This window comes from Pipistrellus kuhlii, unplaced genomic scaffold (assembly GCF_014108245.1).
Source record: "Pipistrellus kuhlii isolate mPipKuh1 unplaced genomic scaffold, mPipKuh1.p scaffold_m20_p_3, whole genome shotgun sequence".
NCBI classification, from domain to species: domain Eukaryota; kingdom Metazoa; phylum Chordata; class Mammalia; order Chiroptera; family Vespertilionidae; genus Pipistrellus; species Pipistrellus kuhlii.
The window spans coordinates 163,799,332-163,814,898 of NW_023425529.1; the positions used below are offsets into that span (position 1 = coordinate 163,799,332).

Sequence of the window (15,567 nt, forward strand, 5' to 3'; positions counted from 1 at the left end):
GTGGGCACATCCCCGGGGGGGGATGTGCAGGAGGCAGCTGATTGATGTTTCTCTCTCATTGATGTTTCTAACTCTATCCCTCTCTCTCTTCCTCTCTGTAAAAAAAATAAATAAAATATATTAAAAACAAAACAAACAAAAAAACACACAGGAGAAAAAGGAAAAGGATGTAGATGAGAAGGCAGCATCGTACCAATGTGAAGTTCCTGATTTCAGTAATCATACATGGGATCTTTGTACTATGATGATATATCTTAGGGATTTAGGAAAAACTGGGTAAAGGGTATATGGGAACTCTTTTTTTGCACCGTTTCTAGAAGTCTAAAACTATTTCAGCATTCAAAGTTTCTTCAAAATGGACCTTTTGTGATATAACCACACTGTCATACACAATTCGCAATCATTCCCTAGCACTGGTTTTTGTAGTTAGTTCAAATCAGGATCCAAACAAGGTTCACATCTTGCATTGGCTTGTGTTGTCTCTCTCTCTTTTTAAAATAGATTTTATTTATTTATTTATTTATTTAATATATTTTATTGATTTTTTACAGAGAGGAGCAGAGAAGGATAGAGAGCTAGAAATGTCGATGAGAGAGAAACATCGACCGGCTGCCTCTTGCACACCCCCTACCGGGGATGTGCCCGCAACCCATGTACATGCCCTTGACCGGAATCAAACCTGGGACCCTTCAGTCCGCAGACCGACGCTCTATCCACTGAGCCAAACCGGTTTCGGCTTGTGTTGTCTCTTAAGACTCGTTTCCTCATAGGCAGCCATTTACTTGATTCTAACACTGGGTCTCCGTCTCATGCTCTAGATCTGTCAGTACACTTCCTCGTGGTGCCACCAAACGTGTTCTAGCCTCCAAATGTTCTGTACACGGGGAGCAGCTGTAAGGCTTGACTGAAAAGCTCGCCGTCTTGGGGAAGAATGCTTCCCAGAAGGAATTTTTCCCACCGTACTCGGAGCACCTGAGACTGACCCTGTGCCGACGCTGTGTTCAGCCTGTGAGCCTGACCCCTCCCTGGTTAAGTTCCCGTTTCATTGGATGGTATCACCCACTCATGATTTTTTGCCCAAAGCAATTACTTCATTAGGGATTGCGACATATTCTGCCATCCTGCCCTACATTAACTGGGACTCTTCTCTATAAAGAATTTACCCTCATCATCTAGGAGTATTTAATTATCCTCAAATACAGCTGAAACAGGAAAAACAGGATACAGGCTTCAATCTTTCCTTTCAACTGACAATTTTAGTTAGCATCAAGTGTTCCGTAACCTCAAAAGCAACCCAAGTGTGTGTTTGGGGAGAGGGGCCTTGCTCTTTTGAGTTTCACAGTGAGCTCATTGGGTTTTGTATATTCAATGTGTTTCCATTGATTACACTCATTATTCTTTTTAATACTTAAATTGTCCCATGTTGGCTCTTGCATACCGGCTCTTCCATCCTCTGACATGATCCATAGGCTTCAACAGCTTCCCTGTGAACAGCACTTACTAATGCCCTAAGACAGTGGTCAGCAAACTGCGAGCTGTGGTTTGCCACTCTGTTGACTAATGAGTTTGCCAACCACTGCCTTAGGGAAAAACACTTAAAAAACATTTTAATAATGTACAAATGTCTTTAACCTGAAGTCAAAACTCCTGGGTAAGGATAATGCCTTAGAGCAGTGGTTGGCAAACTCATTAGTCAACAGAGCGGCGTCGACCACTGCCCTAGCACTTCCTATATTATCTAGTGGAAGGCTCAGAGTGACATATTCTTCAGTGGAGTTATTACAGAATGAAAGCCCCTTCCTAACCTAAGGGACCTCTGGACTCTCAAGACACACACAAGGAAATATATTTGACAGTCGATTGCTCTACTTCTAGTTTCTTTCCAGTACATTAACCTTTTTGTCTTTATTTATGCTTCAAAATTAAACAACTATGAGGCTATGTTGATATACCATATAATTTCTTTATATATCACATAATCTTCTTGGTACTTTACCAATGACACAATAAGTACATTTTAAATATACCATAACTATGAGAGAGATAATCTATAACCCAGGTTTTAAATTGCAAAGTATTGCAAACAGTACTCAAAAACTAAAACACTCGAAAATACAAATTTTTAAAAAATCAACAGAGTGTATACATACGAAGGTTGCTGTCGACTGGATTCTTATTAACGACTAGTTCACAAGCGGTTTCATTGACTCCATTATGCACGGGCTTGACCAAGAGAGAATAGTTTCCAAATTCACCAAATTTGTATGTCAGCCTATAAAGATTAGGTAAAATTAAGAAAAATGATTAGATCAAGAGAAAAAGAGCTTGATTTGGAGTAATGAAAACAGAATGACAGGCATTTCTGGATGCAGACCAGGAAAGACAAAGGAAAATATCTTGAAAGAAGAAAAAGCTAAAAGCCAAGTAAGAAGAAAGCAGGGAGAAAACAGACTTCAGGAGATCACAGCAAAGCGGGTACAAACCTGCAAACTTCTCTCTGGTCCAGAGTGTCGTTGAGTTGCAGGATGGATGAGTGCTGGGTGCTCACAGCCACGGGGGCCACGCTGGGCTTCCCGGGTTTTCCAGGCCCAGAAACACTGCCCAGGACCTGGGGCAAGCACTACAAAACAAAAGCACGAGCACACGGTCGAGGTGCTGGCCAGTCTGCTGCTTGCTGGAGGACACGGACATGTCCTGAGAGGACTTTCTTTCATACTCAGGAAAAAATGGTTCAATTTCAGTAATTTAGATAAAATCTGCCCATGTAACTATGTGTTGTTATGGAAGTATACAACCTTCATTCATAAGTAGAACTCTCACATAATTAACAAATATAAAGTGTACATTACATCTTGCATTCTGGTGTTTTACTATTCAGCAAATCAATTTCCATGGTTCTACACAATTTGCATATTTATAACTTTTAATGATTGTATTATATGTCATAAAATATTACAATTTTGCATTTTTAGGCTGCTTTCAAAGCTTGTTTTATCTTTCCATATGTAATTTATATAAATTATATTGAAAAAAAATAAATAATTTAAGTATATTATATATATTTACAATTTATATAAGTTATACTGTTTTAAAAGATTTACATATGGTACTCTTATTCACTTAAATTCTTTCCCTAAAATAAACCTCAAAAAAATAAAATTACTAGGTAAAAAATAATAATTTTAATGGTTCTTGTTATATATGCCAAACAGTACTCAAGAAAAATTACAATATATTTAATAGTTTGTTTTTTTTAACATATTTTATTGATTTTTTTACAGAGAGGAAGGGAGAGGGATAGAGATCTAGAAACATGGATGAGAGAGAAACATCGATCAGCTGCCTCTTTACACACCTCACTGGGGATGTGCCCGAAACCAAGGTACAAGCCCTTGACCGGAACTGAACCTGGGACCCTTCAGTCCACAGACCAACACTCCACCACTGAGCCAAACCGGTTAGGGAAAAATTACAATATATTTATTTTTCACAAGTCTTCCCAGGATTTAAAAATCATTCTTCTTTTTGTTCATATACTAGGTATTTAGGATATCACAACATTAAGATTGCATTTTTAAATTATCAGTAGATTAAGTGATTCAATATGCTTTTGCAATTTTGAGTTCTATGGTGTAAGCCATCTTTTAAACAGCAAATTCCCTTGAACATATAGTAGAAATGTCCTCCTCATATACTGTAATATTAAACTTTTAACTATCAGCTATTTCCCCATTCTAAGGCTTTCCTTTTCATCATGTTATATCCTCATTTTTAAAAAAATATATATATTTTATTGATTTTATACAAAGAGGAAGGGAGAGAGATAGAGAGTTAGAAACATCGATGAGAGAGAGTCATCGATCAGCTGCCTCTTGCACACCCCCTAGTGAGGATATGCCCGCAACCAAGGTACATGCCCTTGACCAGAATCGAACCCGGGACCTTTCAGTCCCCAAGCCGGTGCTCTATCCATTGAGCCAAACCGGTTTCGGCTATATCCTCGTTTTTAATTACAAGTGTTTAAAGTTTATTCAGTCGTGCTAATCTGTCTTGTCATTTCTTCTGTTGCTTTATTAGTTTAAAAATGTACTCTGCCTTTTTTAGTATTTTTAAGTTGTGGAGGTTTTTTAAAATTTGAATCTACTTGGGGCATTTGATAGATGGTATATAATAATTCTAAATGCCTTTCCCCCAGGTTTTAGTTGTAATATGTTAAATTCTTATGTAAATTAGCTTTTGCTTCTTACTTACTTTGGTCCTGGTCTTCACTTCATATATACATATATACATATATATATATATATATATATATACACACACACACACACACACATACACACACACACACACACACATATACATATACGTGTGTGTGTGTGTGTGTGTATGTGTGTGTGTGTTTATTGATTTCTGAGAGGGAGAGAGATAGAAACTTCAATGATGATAGAGACTTATTGATCATCTGCCTCCTGCTCGTCCCCCACTGGGGATCGAGCCCACTACTTGGACATGTGCCCTGACTGGGAATTGAACTGCGATCTCCTGGTTCATAGGTCAATGCCCAACCACTGAGCAACACCAGCTGGGCTTCACTTCTTTTTCGACTACCTAACTAGCTGTATCTTCACAACTGTTTGACCTGGTCGTCATGATGCCCATTCACCTTTTGGGCTGATCTTTGATTCTCTTGCTCACTTACTTTTTCATATAATTTTTGGAATTATTTTTGCAGATTCTATAAAGTGTCCATTTATATAATATAATAATAACAATTGTGTTAAATGTATAAATTTGGAAAGTGCTGCCACTTTCCCTGTTTAGGCTTCATATCAGAGTGCATTGGCTATTGCTCCATTTAACCTCTATTTTTTTCATTAAAATTTCACCATTTTCTTTTCATATGAGCTCTAAAGATTCCTCAAGGATAAAAATGTCAAAATAAATAAATGTTTAAATATGCTAACTTATGCCCTAGTCGTTTTAGCTCAGTAGATAGAGTGTTGGCCTGTGAACTGAAGGGTCCCAGATGCGATTCCAGCCAAAGTCACATGCCCAGATTATGGGCTCAGTCCCCAATTGGGGTCATGCAGGAGGCAGCCAATCAATGATTCTCTCATATCACTGATGTTTCTATCTCTCTCTCCCTTCTCCCTTCCTCTCTGAAATAAATAAATACTTTTTAAAAAATGTTAAATATGCTAATTTATTCTGCATGATAGAATTTCATTTAAGACTTTTAAACCCATATTAATTAGAAAGTTTGGATTGCATTTCTTGTCATTTCTTTGCCGAGTCTTAAGATGAACATCCAAACTATACTGCAGAACAAATCAGATACAAGCCATCATTTTTTGGGAGGTGGGATATGTAGGTTAATTTATACAGATTAAGAGTTACTTATTATTTGAAAATGTAGAAAATGTTACCTATTTTTAGGTAGAGAAATTTGTTATAATTTTCCAGATTTCTTAATCAGCTGCTGATCTATTAATGTTCTCAATTTCTTGAATTAATCTTGATATTATTTTTTTTAAGGAAACCAATCAAGTTTTGAATTTCAAATTTATCAGCCTGCAATGCTTCACTGGACCATAATTATTTTAATTACAGTGGTTATATATACACAGCTAAAACCAATTCTTCATCATCATGAGCCTCTCCACTCTGCTCATCACCTGGCCCTGGAAGATACCCAGGCGCCTCACTTCCTTCTCCGGTTACGCATTAGGCAAAGGAGTAAAATAAAGCATGCTCCATCAACTCTGCTCATCACTGAGAAATGGGATTTTTAAAATATAGGTAATGGAAAAGATAAACAAATGTTGCTCATTGCCAGGCATTCTCCATGATTATATTTTCTCTGATTCTATAGGCTGTTTGTTTCTTTACCTATAAAACTAAAGTTAACATGTGAAGGGCTAGAGGTATGAGCATCAAGGACATACCCAATGACCCCCAAAGTCAACAAAACTGTGAGCATGAACACTCTACCTACACGATAGCAGCGTTCAGAATTCCAGTAGACAGTCAAGTTTGTCCTAAGTAGTTCATTTTGGATGAGCAGCAAAGCCTGGTCCATCTTCAGCTCTACATGCTTTTTTCTGTCTAAACCTGGCAAGAATTAGAAGGGGAAAAATTTTTTTTTTAAATCAAAGAAAAACCAAGCACCTGAAAATGTGTTTGATACAAAGTACACCTGCGTGAATGGTGGCTTCGCAGGAGTGCTGCTCAAATGCCCGCATTCTGGGGGCCTCTGGTCCCTTGCTTTGTATATACACAGATATGCATGTGTATACACACACTCACAGATCCTCTTTCACACAAGGGCCTCCACTACACACGAGACCTGTCAACACCAGTCACATCCAGTATGTAAAACAACTGTGTCAGGACCTGCCATTCATCAAGTGCTAAGATGTGACTGAATTTAGGCACTGAATTTAGTCGTTTCCACGTATCTTCTATTTTTATAAGACAATCTCAGGAGCTAGGTATTTTCTCCATTTCACAGCTGAAGAAATTATGGCTCACAAGGATTATATAACTGCCCATGGGCACAGAGTTTTTCTGTGAAATGTTTGAATTGCTCAATTTGTGTGATTCCAGAGTCCAAACTTTCCTGGGCCACGCTAATCAGCTCTGAGTGCAGTAGGGGCAGCATGAGACCAGCAGAACCTCAGACCTACGGTCAGGATGAGCAGGTGAGCAGGGTTCGGGTGCGTTTTGCATGCCCTTTCACTGAAGTCTGAGAAGCCCTGTTTTATATCACTTGGGTTAGGAATTATGAATGTCCTTCTAGCTTCCACAGCAGATGTGTGTCCGGTGAGGAGAGAGGATAAGCTTCCGTCTGAAAGGCAGAAAGACCTAACTGCTCAGTGTTCCCTGGGCTTAACGATCCCCACTATCTTAGGTGCTCTTAGGAGCCCACCGAGACACCACAAGCTAAATTTAAGTTTGCCAAATTTGGGGTGAAACAAAGTGAACTAATACTAGCTAAAGCTACAGTAAAACATTTCATTGAGACCAACTGGACCATTTATATCTATTACTAGAGGCCAGGGGCATGAAATCATACACAGGTGGGGTCTGGCTGGCCCTATGGGGTCTGATGGGGAGGTTGGGGGAGCAAGGGAGGTTGGGAGGGCCGATCGGGGTCCTAATTGGACTGGTTGACTGTCGCAGTGCTTGTCATAGCGACAGGTCGTTCCGGTTGTTCTGTCGTTCCTGTTGCTTGGCTTTTATATATAAATATTACATGAATTAGAAATGAATTGACCCTCTAGCTTCTAGGCAGAGGGAAAACACAGGGAACTAGTAACACACCTAGAAAGGTAATAATCTAGCCTCTTTTATTTAGTAATATGAAAGCTTCCTTCAAGGCTTAAAAAATAACAATAAGTACAAAAGCCCTGACCCCAACTCCAGACCAATTAAATCAGAATCTGTACCCCAACCAGCAAGGTTTTTAAATGTTCCTCCCCAAAACAATAACGAAAACTCCCCAAGTAATTCTAATATGCAGCCAAGATGGAAAACAACAATCAGAGAGACTATAAGTGCAAAGCCAGGGGATTTCGACATCTTTGTAATTTTTGAATCATTTGAACATTTTTTTAAAAATCAACGAGTCTGTATCCCTCAAACACACAAAGCATGCAGTTCCTAAGCCATCCAATGACACAAATTGAACATGATGTTCAGTTTCAAGAAAAGCTGCCAACTCCTGACACAGCTGACTAGAAATATCAGACTAACACTCAAGGAGCATTATCTGCAAAAGAGCAACTCCAGCTGGCTGGTGTTGCTCCATGGTTTGAGTGATGTCCCATGCACCAAAAAGTCACTGGTTTGATTCCCCCCTGTAGGGTATATACCCAGGGTTGCAGGCTCAATCCCCAATAGGGGGCATGCAGGAGGCAGTTGATGGATGTTTCTCTTCCTTTCTCTCTAAAATCACTAAAAACTTATTTTAAAAAATAGAGCAACTCCCTCCTCTTCTTCCTGTCTACAGTGTCTAAGTGAGGATATAGACCAAATAAAGTCACCTTTCAGTAGCCCTAAGGCACTGGTCAGCAAACTCATTAGTCAGAGCCAAATACCAACAGTACAACGATTGAAATTTCTCTTGAGAGCCAAAAACCGACTTCTGCACATGGGCCACGAAGTTTCAATCGCACTGTACATGTGCACCTGCACATGGTATTTTGTGGAAGAGCCACATTCAAGGGACCAGAGGACTGCATATGGCTCGTGAGCCGCAATTTGCTGACCACTGCCCTAAGGTAATGGTAATTTGTGTATCTGACTTTTATTCCACTTCCAAATATTTAACTACAGGTACTATCTCTCTCTGCTCAGGAGTATCTTTGCTGGGCATATTTTAAAGGACATAGCCTCAGTGGATAGAGCGTCAGCCTGAGGAAGGAAGGGTCCCGGGTTCGATTCTGGTCGGGGGCATGTACCTTGGTTGCGGGCACATCCCCGGTGGGGGGTGTGCAGGAGGCAGCTGAGCGAGGATTCTCTCTCATCGATGTTTCTAACTATCTATCCCTCTCTCTTCCTCTCTGTAAAAAATCAATAAAATATATTTTAAAAAAATAAAAATAAAAAAAATAAAAAAAAATAAAGGACATAGCCTACATATTTTTTTTTTTCTATTCTGAAATAAACTTGAATCCTCAAATCATATGAAAATGGAGTTCTTAATAGGAAATTGTTCAGCCCACACATGGACTCCCGGTGGCACGGAAGTTCTGGCAGTCCTTCACAGTGTGGTGAAGGTTCTGGGGTGGATCACTGAAGAAGACTATGTTCTTGCCCTAGCCAGTTTGCATACAGGGGTCCTCAAACTTTTTAAAGTGGGGGCCAGATCACGGTCCCTCAGAGAGCTGGAGGGCCGGACTATATGAACTACTAATTCCTACTGCAACACCTCGGCTGTGCTCACTGCCCAAAAAACCTGGCGGGCCGGATCAGACTCCTCTGCGGGCCGCATGTGGCCCGTGGGCCGCAGTTTGAAGACGCCTGGAGAGCATCAGCCCAGGGACCAAAAGGTCACAGGCCCGATTCTGGCCAAGGGCATGCACCTGAGAGTAGCAGGCTTGAACCCTAGCTTCTTTCTGGGCACTTGCAGTTAGCAACCAAACGATGTGTCTCTCTCACATCAATGTTTCTCTCTCTTTCTCTCTCTGGGTCTCTCCCGCTCCTTTCCACTCTCTCTAAAAATCAATGGAAAAAACACGCTCCGGTGAGGATTAACAACAACAAAAAGAATACTACCGCTCTCCTTCACTGTATACAATTGCTATTTGCAAACTACTTTTCTTCCCCTAAAATAATGATCATTATGAATTGCTGCTAAAAGACAAAGGCTCTGTCCCTGGCATTGTGACAGCGGATTATGCAACCTTTTGGGCTGTTCCCTCAATTATAAAAGAAGGGGAAGAGGACCAGACTGAGTCCAGGGAGGGGTGGGAGAGGCTGCATACAAACCATAATCAGCTAAGACACTTTTTTCAAAATTTGTTCTGTCGTCGCCCTACAAGACTTTGGGGAGGAGAGGCAGTTTGAACTTCACCCTGACACCCAAACACCCGTGCTCTGATTCAGAAAAAAAGGGAGAAGAGGGTTTGCTGTACTTGGCTGATCCCACAATCCCCGACCCAAGTACCATCTGGAGAGGGTCTTGGGGTCCTAGTTCCAGGGGGGCTAGAGAAAGGCCCTGGAATTTGCATTTTCACCATTTGCACTGGCGAGGTCCCAGGCTTTAGGGAAGCAGCAGATACGCTGAGAGCCTCTCCTCCCGGCCTCTCACTTCCTTGGCAAAAAAATAAAATAAAAATAAAAATAAAAATACCCGCACAGGCTGTGCACCTCCCTCGGTGACATCCCCACCAACTGCAGGGTGCCCGTAAACCACAGCCTCCACTCTTCCTCCGGTCAGCTCCGAGGTAAAAAGCCTCCCGAGGGAGGCTGGGGGGAGGTTCGCTTGGGATGGGACTTCGGGAGTTTTGAGGATCACACTCTGCGGTCCCCGCCCTCCGCTCGCTGCCTCCCGCTGCGCTTCCCTGCTCGCTCGCCGGCCGCTGGCGGTTCGCTCCCGGGTGCAATCCCAGCTCCGAGCCCGGCCTTTCGGGGTGCAGCTCTGGGCCGGGGCTGCGGGGCACGGGCGTCCCGCAGCTCCAGCCTTGGCGTGGCGCGGGCCCAGTCCGGTCCCCCGGGGAAGGGGCTGCACTGGAGCGGAAGACCCGCCGCACACCGGCCCAGAGGAGCGATGGCCATCGGATGCTCCGCCTCGGCCAGCCCCCTCACCTGGCTCTGCACCGGGGGGTCGGAGGCGCGCACACCAGAGTCGCCGGAGCCGCTGGGCGCCCGCAGCCCCGGGCGGGCGGGCGGGGCGCGGCTCTCGGAGAGGTCGCGCCCCGCTCCCAGCCGCTCTCCCCGAGCTCCGGCCCTGGGGCGGGTGCCGTTGGGATGTCCCCCCTCCCCGCTGCACGATGCTGACCCCCGGGGTGCCAGCGCCAGCGGCCAGCGTGCCAGCGACAGCCCCCCGGTCCGGACACGCCCGCCGCCGCGTAGGAGAAACAAACATTCTAGTTCCGGAGACCCGCTCTGCGGAGCGCCCGCGCGGGGCCGGAGGGGGCGTCGCCCCGCCCAAACGGGAGGGGACCACCGCGCGCCCCGCGGTCCGGAGCCTCCGCGCACTCACCTCGCGGGCCGCGCTCCAGGGCGTCGCCGGAGGCCAGCAGCGCGGCGCTCAGCGCGGACGCGGCCAGCAGCAGCGCGGCCAGCGCCCGGCCCGCGGCCCGCGCCCAGCTCATGTCGCCCGCCGCCGCCGCCGCCCGCCGCTCCAGCCCGGGCGCCGCCTTGCCTGCCGCGCCGCCGCCGCCGCGCTCCCGAGCTCTGCGCTTCTTGGCGGCGCGCGGACGCGCGCCCGTCATCGCCTCCCGCCCGAATGCCGTCACCGCCGCCTGAGTCACCGCGGGGGCGGGGCGTGCGGGGCGGGGGCGGGGCGTGGGGACCCAGGGGCGGGGCATGGGATCCTGGGGCGGGGCTTAGGAGGCGGGGGCGGGGCTGCGGAGGCAGAGGGGCTTGCGGAGTCAGGAGCCGGGACGTGTAGAGCGGGGGGCGGAGCTGCGGAGCCGGGGCGGGGCTGCGGGGTGGGGGCGGGGCTGCGGGACCGGGGGCGGGGCCGGCAGGTGTGCGAGGGTCCGAGGAGCCGGCCCACGCTGGGCCCTGCGCTCTGGGAAGCTTCCTAAGGAAAGGACCTAAGCAAAGGACCAAGATTCTCTCCAGGTTGCTTGCTGCCTTTTGTTATCGGAGAACCATCCAGAAGAGAGGCCTCCCACAGGCCACAAGCCACTACTCCCGTGTCTGATCACCTCTCTGAGAGGCATTCTGTTCAATTCCTGCGTCTGGTTATTCAACATGCAAATGGAGGTTGGTGTCTTCTGTCCACTGTTCTGGAAATGGCATGGTAAGTAAGACAGGCAGAGCCCCGGGCCCAAGGCATTCACTATCCGGAGATGAGACTTAAAAGCCATCGTGCACCACCACTTTGAAGAGCTCTTTGGCAATCTCTGATAAAGTTCAAGGCTAGCAGACACCGTGACCCCGCAGTTGCACTCGCAGCTATACGACTGCAGAAACTACCATTTCTATAAAGGGACATGTGCGATAACGCTTGTAGCACAATGCGTTATAATCGCAAAAGCCTGTAAATAATCTAAATATTCATCAGTAGAGGAAATTGATGTGATGAGATATACATATATATATATATATAGCAGTATTGATGATCTAGAGTTACATGTACTGAAATGGGTGAATCTCAAAATAAGGCAGAGGGGAAAATGCAAGTTGCAGAAATGCCTTTGTAATAACTTATATGTCAAGTGTGAAGCCAAGAACAACAATACTATATGTTGATTAGGGATAAATGCATATGTAATAAAAGTGTAAAGACACATATGGAAAGATAAATGCTAAACTTACAGCTAACATGACACTTAAAAAACTAAGTGTTTTCCCCTTGGATCAGGAACAAGGCAAGGATAACCGGACTCATCACTTCTACTCAGCATTGCCCTGGGGTCCTGGTCAGTGCAAGAAGGTAAGGAAAAGAAAGGAAAAAAGCATACAAATTGGCTTTATTCAAATATGTCATGAATAAATGCATGTGTGTAAACTTTTAAGGAATCTCCCACACATACCCCAAAACTAACAGAATTTATTTTATTTTAAAATATATAGATTTTATTGATTTTTAAAAATATTTTTTAATTGATTTTGTATAGAGAGGAAGGGAGAGAGAGAGAGAGTTAGAAACATCGATGAGAGAGTCATTGATCAGCTGCCTCTTGCACACCCCCTACTGGGGATGTGCCCACAACCAAGGTACATGCCCTTGACCAGAATCGAACCTGGGACCTTTCAGTCGACAGACCAATACTTATCCACTGAGCCAAACCGGTTTCGGCAAAACTAACAGAATTTATAAGTGAATTTAACAAGGTCATAGAATTCAAAATCAATATACAAAAATCAATTGTATTTTCTTTCTTTTTTATTTTTATTGTTTTCTTACAGAGAGGGAGGGAGAGAGACAGAGAGTTAGAAACAGGGATGAGAGAGAAACATCCATCAGCTGCCTCCTGCACACCCCCCACTGGGGATGTGCCTTGACCAGAATCGAACCTGGGACCTTTCAGTCCACAGCCGGACGCTCTATCCACTGAGCCAAACAGGTTTGGTTCAATTGTATTTTCATATCAAGATGTAAACAAAATTGGAACTTGACTTTTTAAAAATAGCATTTACAATAGAATTTTTTAAATTAATACATAAATAAATTTAACAAAAAAGGTATAAGACCTGAACGCTAAAAACTACAAAACATGACTGAGAATAATTAAAAACCTAAATAGTTGGAGAGATCTAGCATGTTCATAGATTAGAAGAACCATTACTGTTAAAATGCCAGTTTTCCCCAAACTTATCTCTATAGATTGAGTGCAATCCAAATAAAAATCCCAGTAGGTTATTTCTTGTGTGTGTGTGTGTGTGTGTGTGTAGAAATTGACAGCTGGTTCTAAAAATTATATGGAAAAAAAATCTAAAAATCTAAAAATATATGGAAATGTAAAATGACTTTGAAAAAGAACAACAAAATTGTAGGTCTTGCACTATCTGAGTTCAAGATTTACTAGAAAGCTATAGTAATCAAGATAGTGTGCTATGAGCATAAGGTAGCAATAGAGATCAACAGAACAAGATAGAGCGTCTCTAAAAGTAAATGCACAGAACTGAATTTTCACCAAGTTACCCAAGAAATTTAATGGGGGAAATAATGTTTTCAATAAATGATGCTAAAACAATCATTTCAATAAATAATGCAATGTGAACTTTAACCCTTACCTCACAGCATACACACAACCGGATGAGAAATGAAATATGGACCTCAATGTAAAAGCTAAAACTATAAAGACTTCTGGAAGAAAATAAAGGAGAAAACCTTCCTGACTTTCTTAAACAGTATATAAACCATTTTATTTATTTATTTATTTATTTATTTATTTATTTATTTTTGTTAATCTTCACCCAAGGGCATTTTTTTCCATAGATTTTTTAGAGACAGTGGAAGGGAAAGGGAGAGACAGAGAAAAGGAAACATCGATGTGTGAGAGACACATCAATTGGTTGCCTCCTGCTCCTACCCAGGGCCAAGGATTGAGCCTGCAGCCTAGGTACGTGCCCTTGACCAGAACTGAACCTGGGGCCCTTTGGTCCACTGGCAGATGCTCTACCCATTGAGCCAAACTGGCTAGGCCTAAACCATTTAAAACACAAACTTAAACACAGTTAAGAAAATGAAAAGGCAAGCCTCTGGCTGTGATAAAAAGATTTGCAAAAGACATATCTAGTAACAGACTTAATTCCAGGTTACATAATGAACTCTTACAATTTAATAATAAGCAAATTATTTTAAAATAGGCAGAAGATTTGGACTCTTCACCAAAGATGTGAATGGCCAATAAATATAAAAATTTATCTTAGGGAAAATGCAAATTAAAACTACAATGAGCCGAAACCAGTTTGGCTCAGTGAATAGAGTGTTAGTCTGCGGACTGAGGGGTTCCGGGTTCAATTCCAGTCAAGGGCATGTATATTGGTTGCGGGCACATCCCCAGTAGGGGGAGTGCAGGAGGCAGCTGATCGATGTTTCTCTCTATTGATGTTTCTAGCTCTCTATCCCTCTCCCTTCCTCCTGTAAAAATCAATAATATATATATATATTTAAAAACTACAATGAGATGGCACTACACACCCACTAGCATTGCTAAAATTAAATGAGCTGATAATAACAAGTGTAGACTAAGAGTATGGAGCAAATGGAACTCCTGAATATTGCTAATGGGAATATAACATGGTATCAGGCGTCTTCAAACTACGGCCCGCGGGCCACATGCGGCCCGCAGAGGAGTCTGATCCAGCCCGCCAGGTTTTTTGGGCAGTGAGCGCAGCCGAGGTGTTACAGTAGGAATTAGTAGTTCATGTAGTTCATATAGTCCGGCCCTCCAGCTCTCTGAGGGACCGTGATCTGGCCCCCACTTTAAAAAGTTTGAGGACCCCTGGTACAGATGCTCTGAAAAACAGTTTAGAAGTTTCTTATAAAGTTAAACATATTCTTAAATGTGATCATAGGAATATTCCTAGGTATTTACCCAAGAGAAAAGAATTGTATTTAAATGGTAACAGCAGTTTATTTCATATTAGCCCCAAACTAGAAACAATCCAATGTCCATCAGTAGATGGCTGATGAACATACATATAATGGAATATTACTTACCAATAAAAATATATAAATTACTGCCCTGACCAGTTTGGCTCAGTGGATAGAGCGTCAGCCTGTGGACTGAAGGGTCCCAGGTTCAATTCTGGTCAAGGGCATGTACCTTGGTTGCAGGCACATCCCCAGTGGGGGGTGTGCAGGAGGCAACTGATTGATGTTTCTCTCTCATCGATATTTCTAACTCTCTATTCCTGTCCTTACTTCTCTGTAAAAAATCAATAAAATAAAAAGATATAAATTACTGATATAAACAACAACATGGATGGATTTCAAAAACATTGCAATGAATAAAAAAGGCACAAAAATGTTTATACCACACTGTATAATTCCAAGTATGATATTCGGGGAGAAAAATTCTAATCTTCCTAAAAAGCAAGCAGAGTCATTGTCTGAGGCCAGCAATTGGGAAAGGATTGAAGGGGGTGGGGGGAGACACATGGGAAATTTTATGAGGGAAATTTTAAAAAAATATATTTTATTGATTTTTTACAGAGAGGAAGGGAGAGGGATAGTTAGAAACATCAATGAGAGAGAAACATCAATCAGCCGCCTCCTGCACACCCCCCACAGGAGATGTGCCCGCAACCAAAGTACATGCCCTTGACCAGAATCGAACCTGGTACCCTTCAGTCCACAGTGGACGCTCTATCCACTGAGCCAAACCAGTTTTGGCTATGAGGGAAATGTTTTATGTTTTATCTATAGGGGTAGTGGCA

The 15,567-nt window shown here is 43.2% G+C and overlaps 1 protein-coding gene and 1 long non-coding RNA gene across 5 annotated transcripts in view; one reads left to right on the plus strand and one right to left on the minus strand.

Annotated features, from left to right (window-relative positions):
• The window catches only part of HGSNAT (heparan-alpha-glucosaminide N-acetyltransferase), a 34,181-nt gene extending 23,215 nt beyond the window's left edge, over positions 1–10,966 (minus strand). For 2 of the 4 annotated variants that reach the window (XM_036456587.2, XM_045588839.1), the window contains exons 1-4: positions 10,709–10,964; positions 5,996–6,111; positions 2,484–2,620; positions 2,151–2,272 (exon numbers count right to left, since the gene is read on the minus strand). In XM_036456587.2, coding sequence (XP_036312480.1) covers positions 2,151–2,272; positions 2,484–2,620; positions 5,996–6,111; positions 10,709–10,940 — 607 coding nt within the window. In that variant the 5' untranslated portion in view covers positions 10,941–10,964. Of the gene's footprint in view, positions 1–2,150; positions 2,273–2,483; positions 2,621–5,995; positions 6,112–10,708 lie in introns of all 4 variants that reach the window. The other 2 variants (XM_036456588.2, XM_036456589.2) reach the window with 2 other exon arrangements.
• Positions 3,876–13,023, plus strand: LOC123653279. Its single transcript, XR_006742990.1, has 2 exons — positions 3,876–3,960; positions 12,718–13,023. It is a non-coding gene; the product is annotated as an uncharacterized LOC123653279 (long non-coding RNA).
• The last annotated feature ends 2,544 nt before the right edge of the window (positions 13,024–15,567 follow it).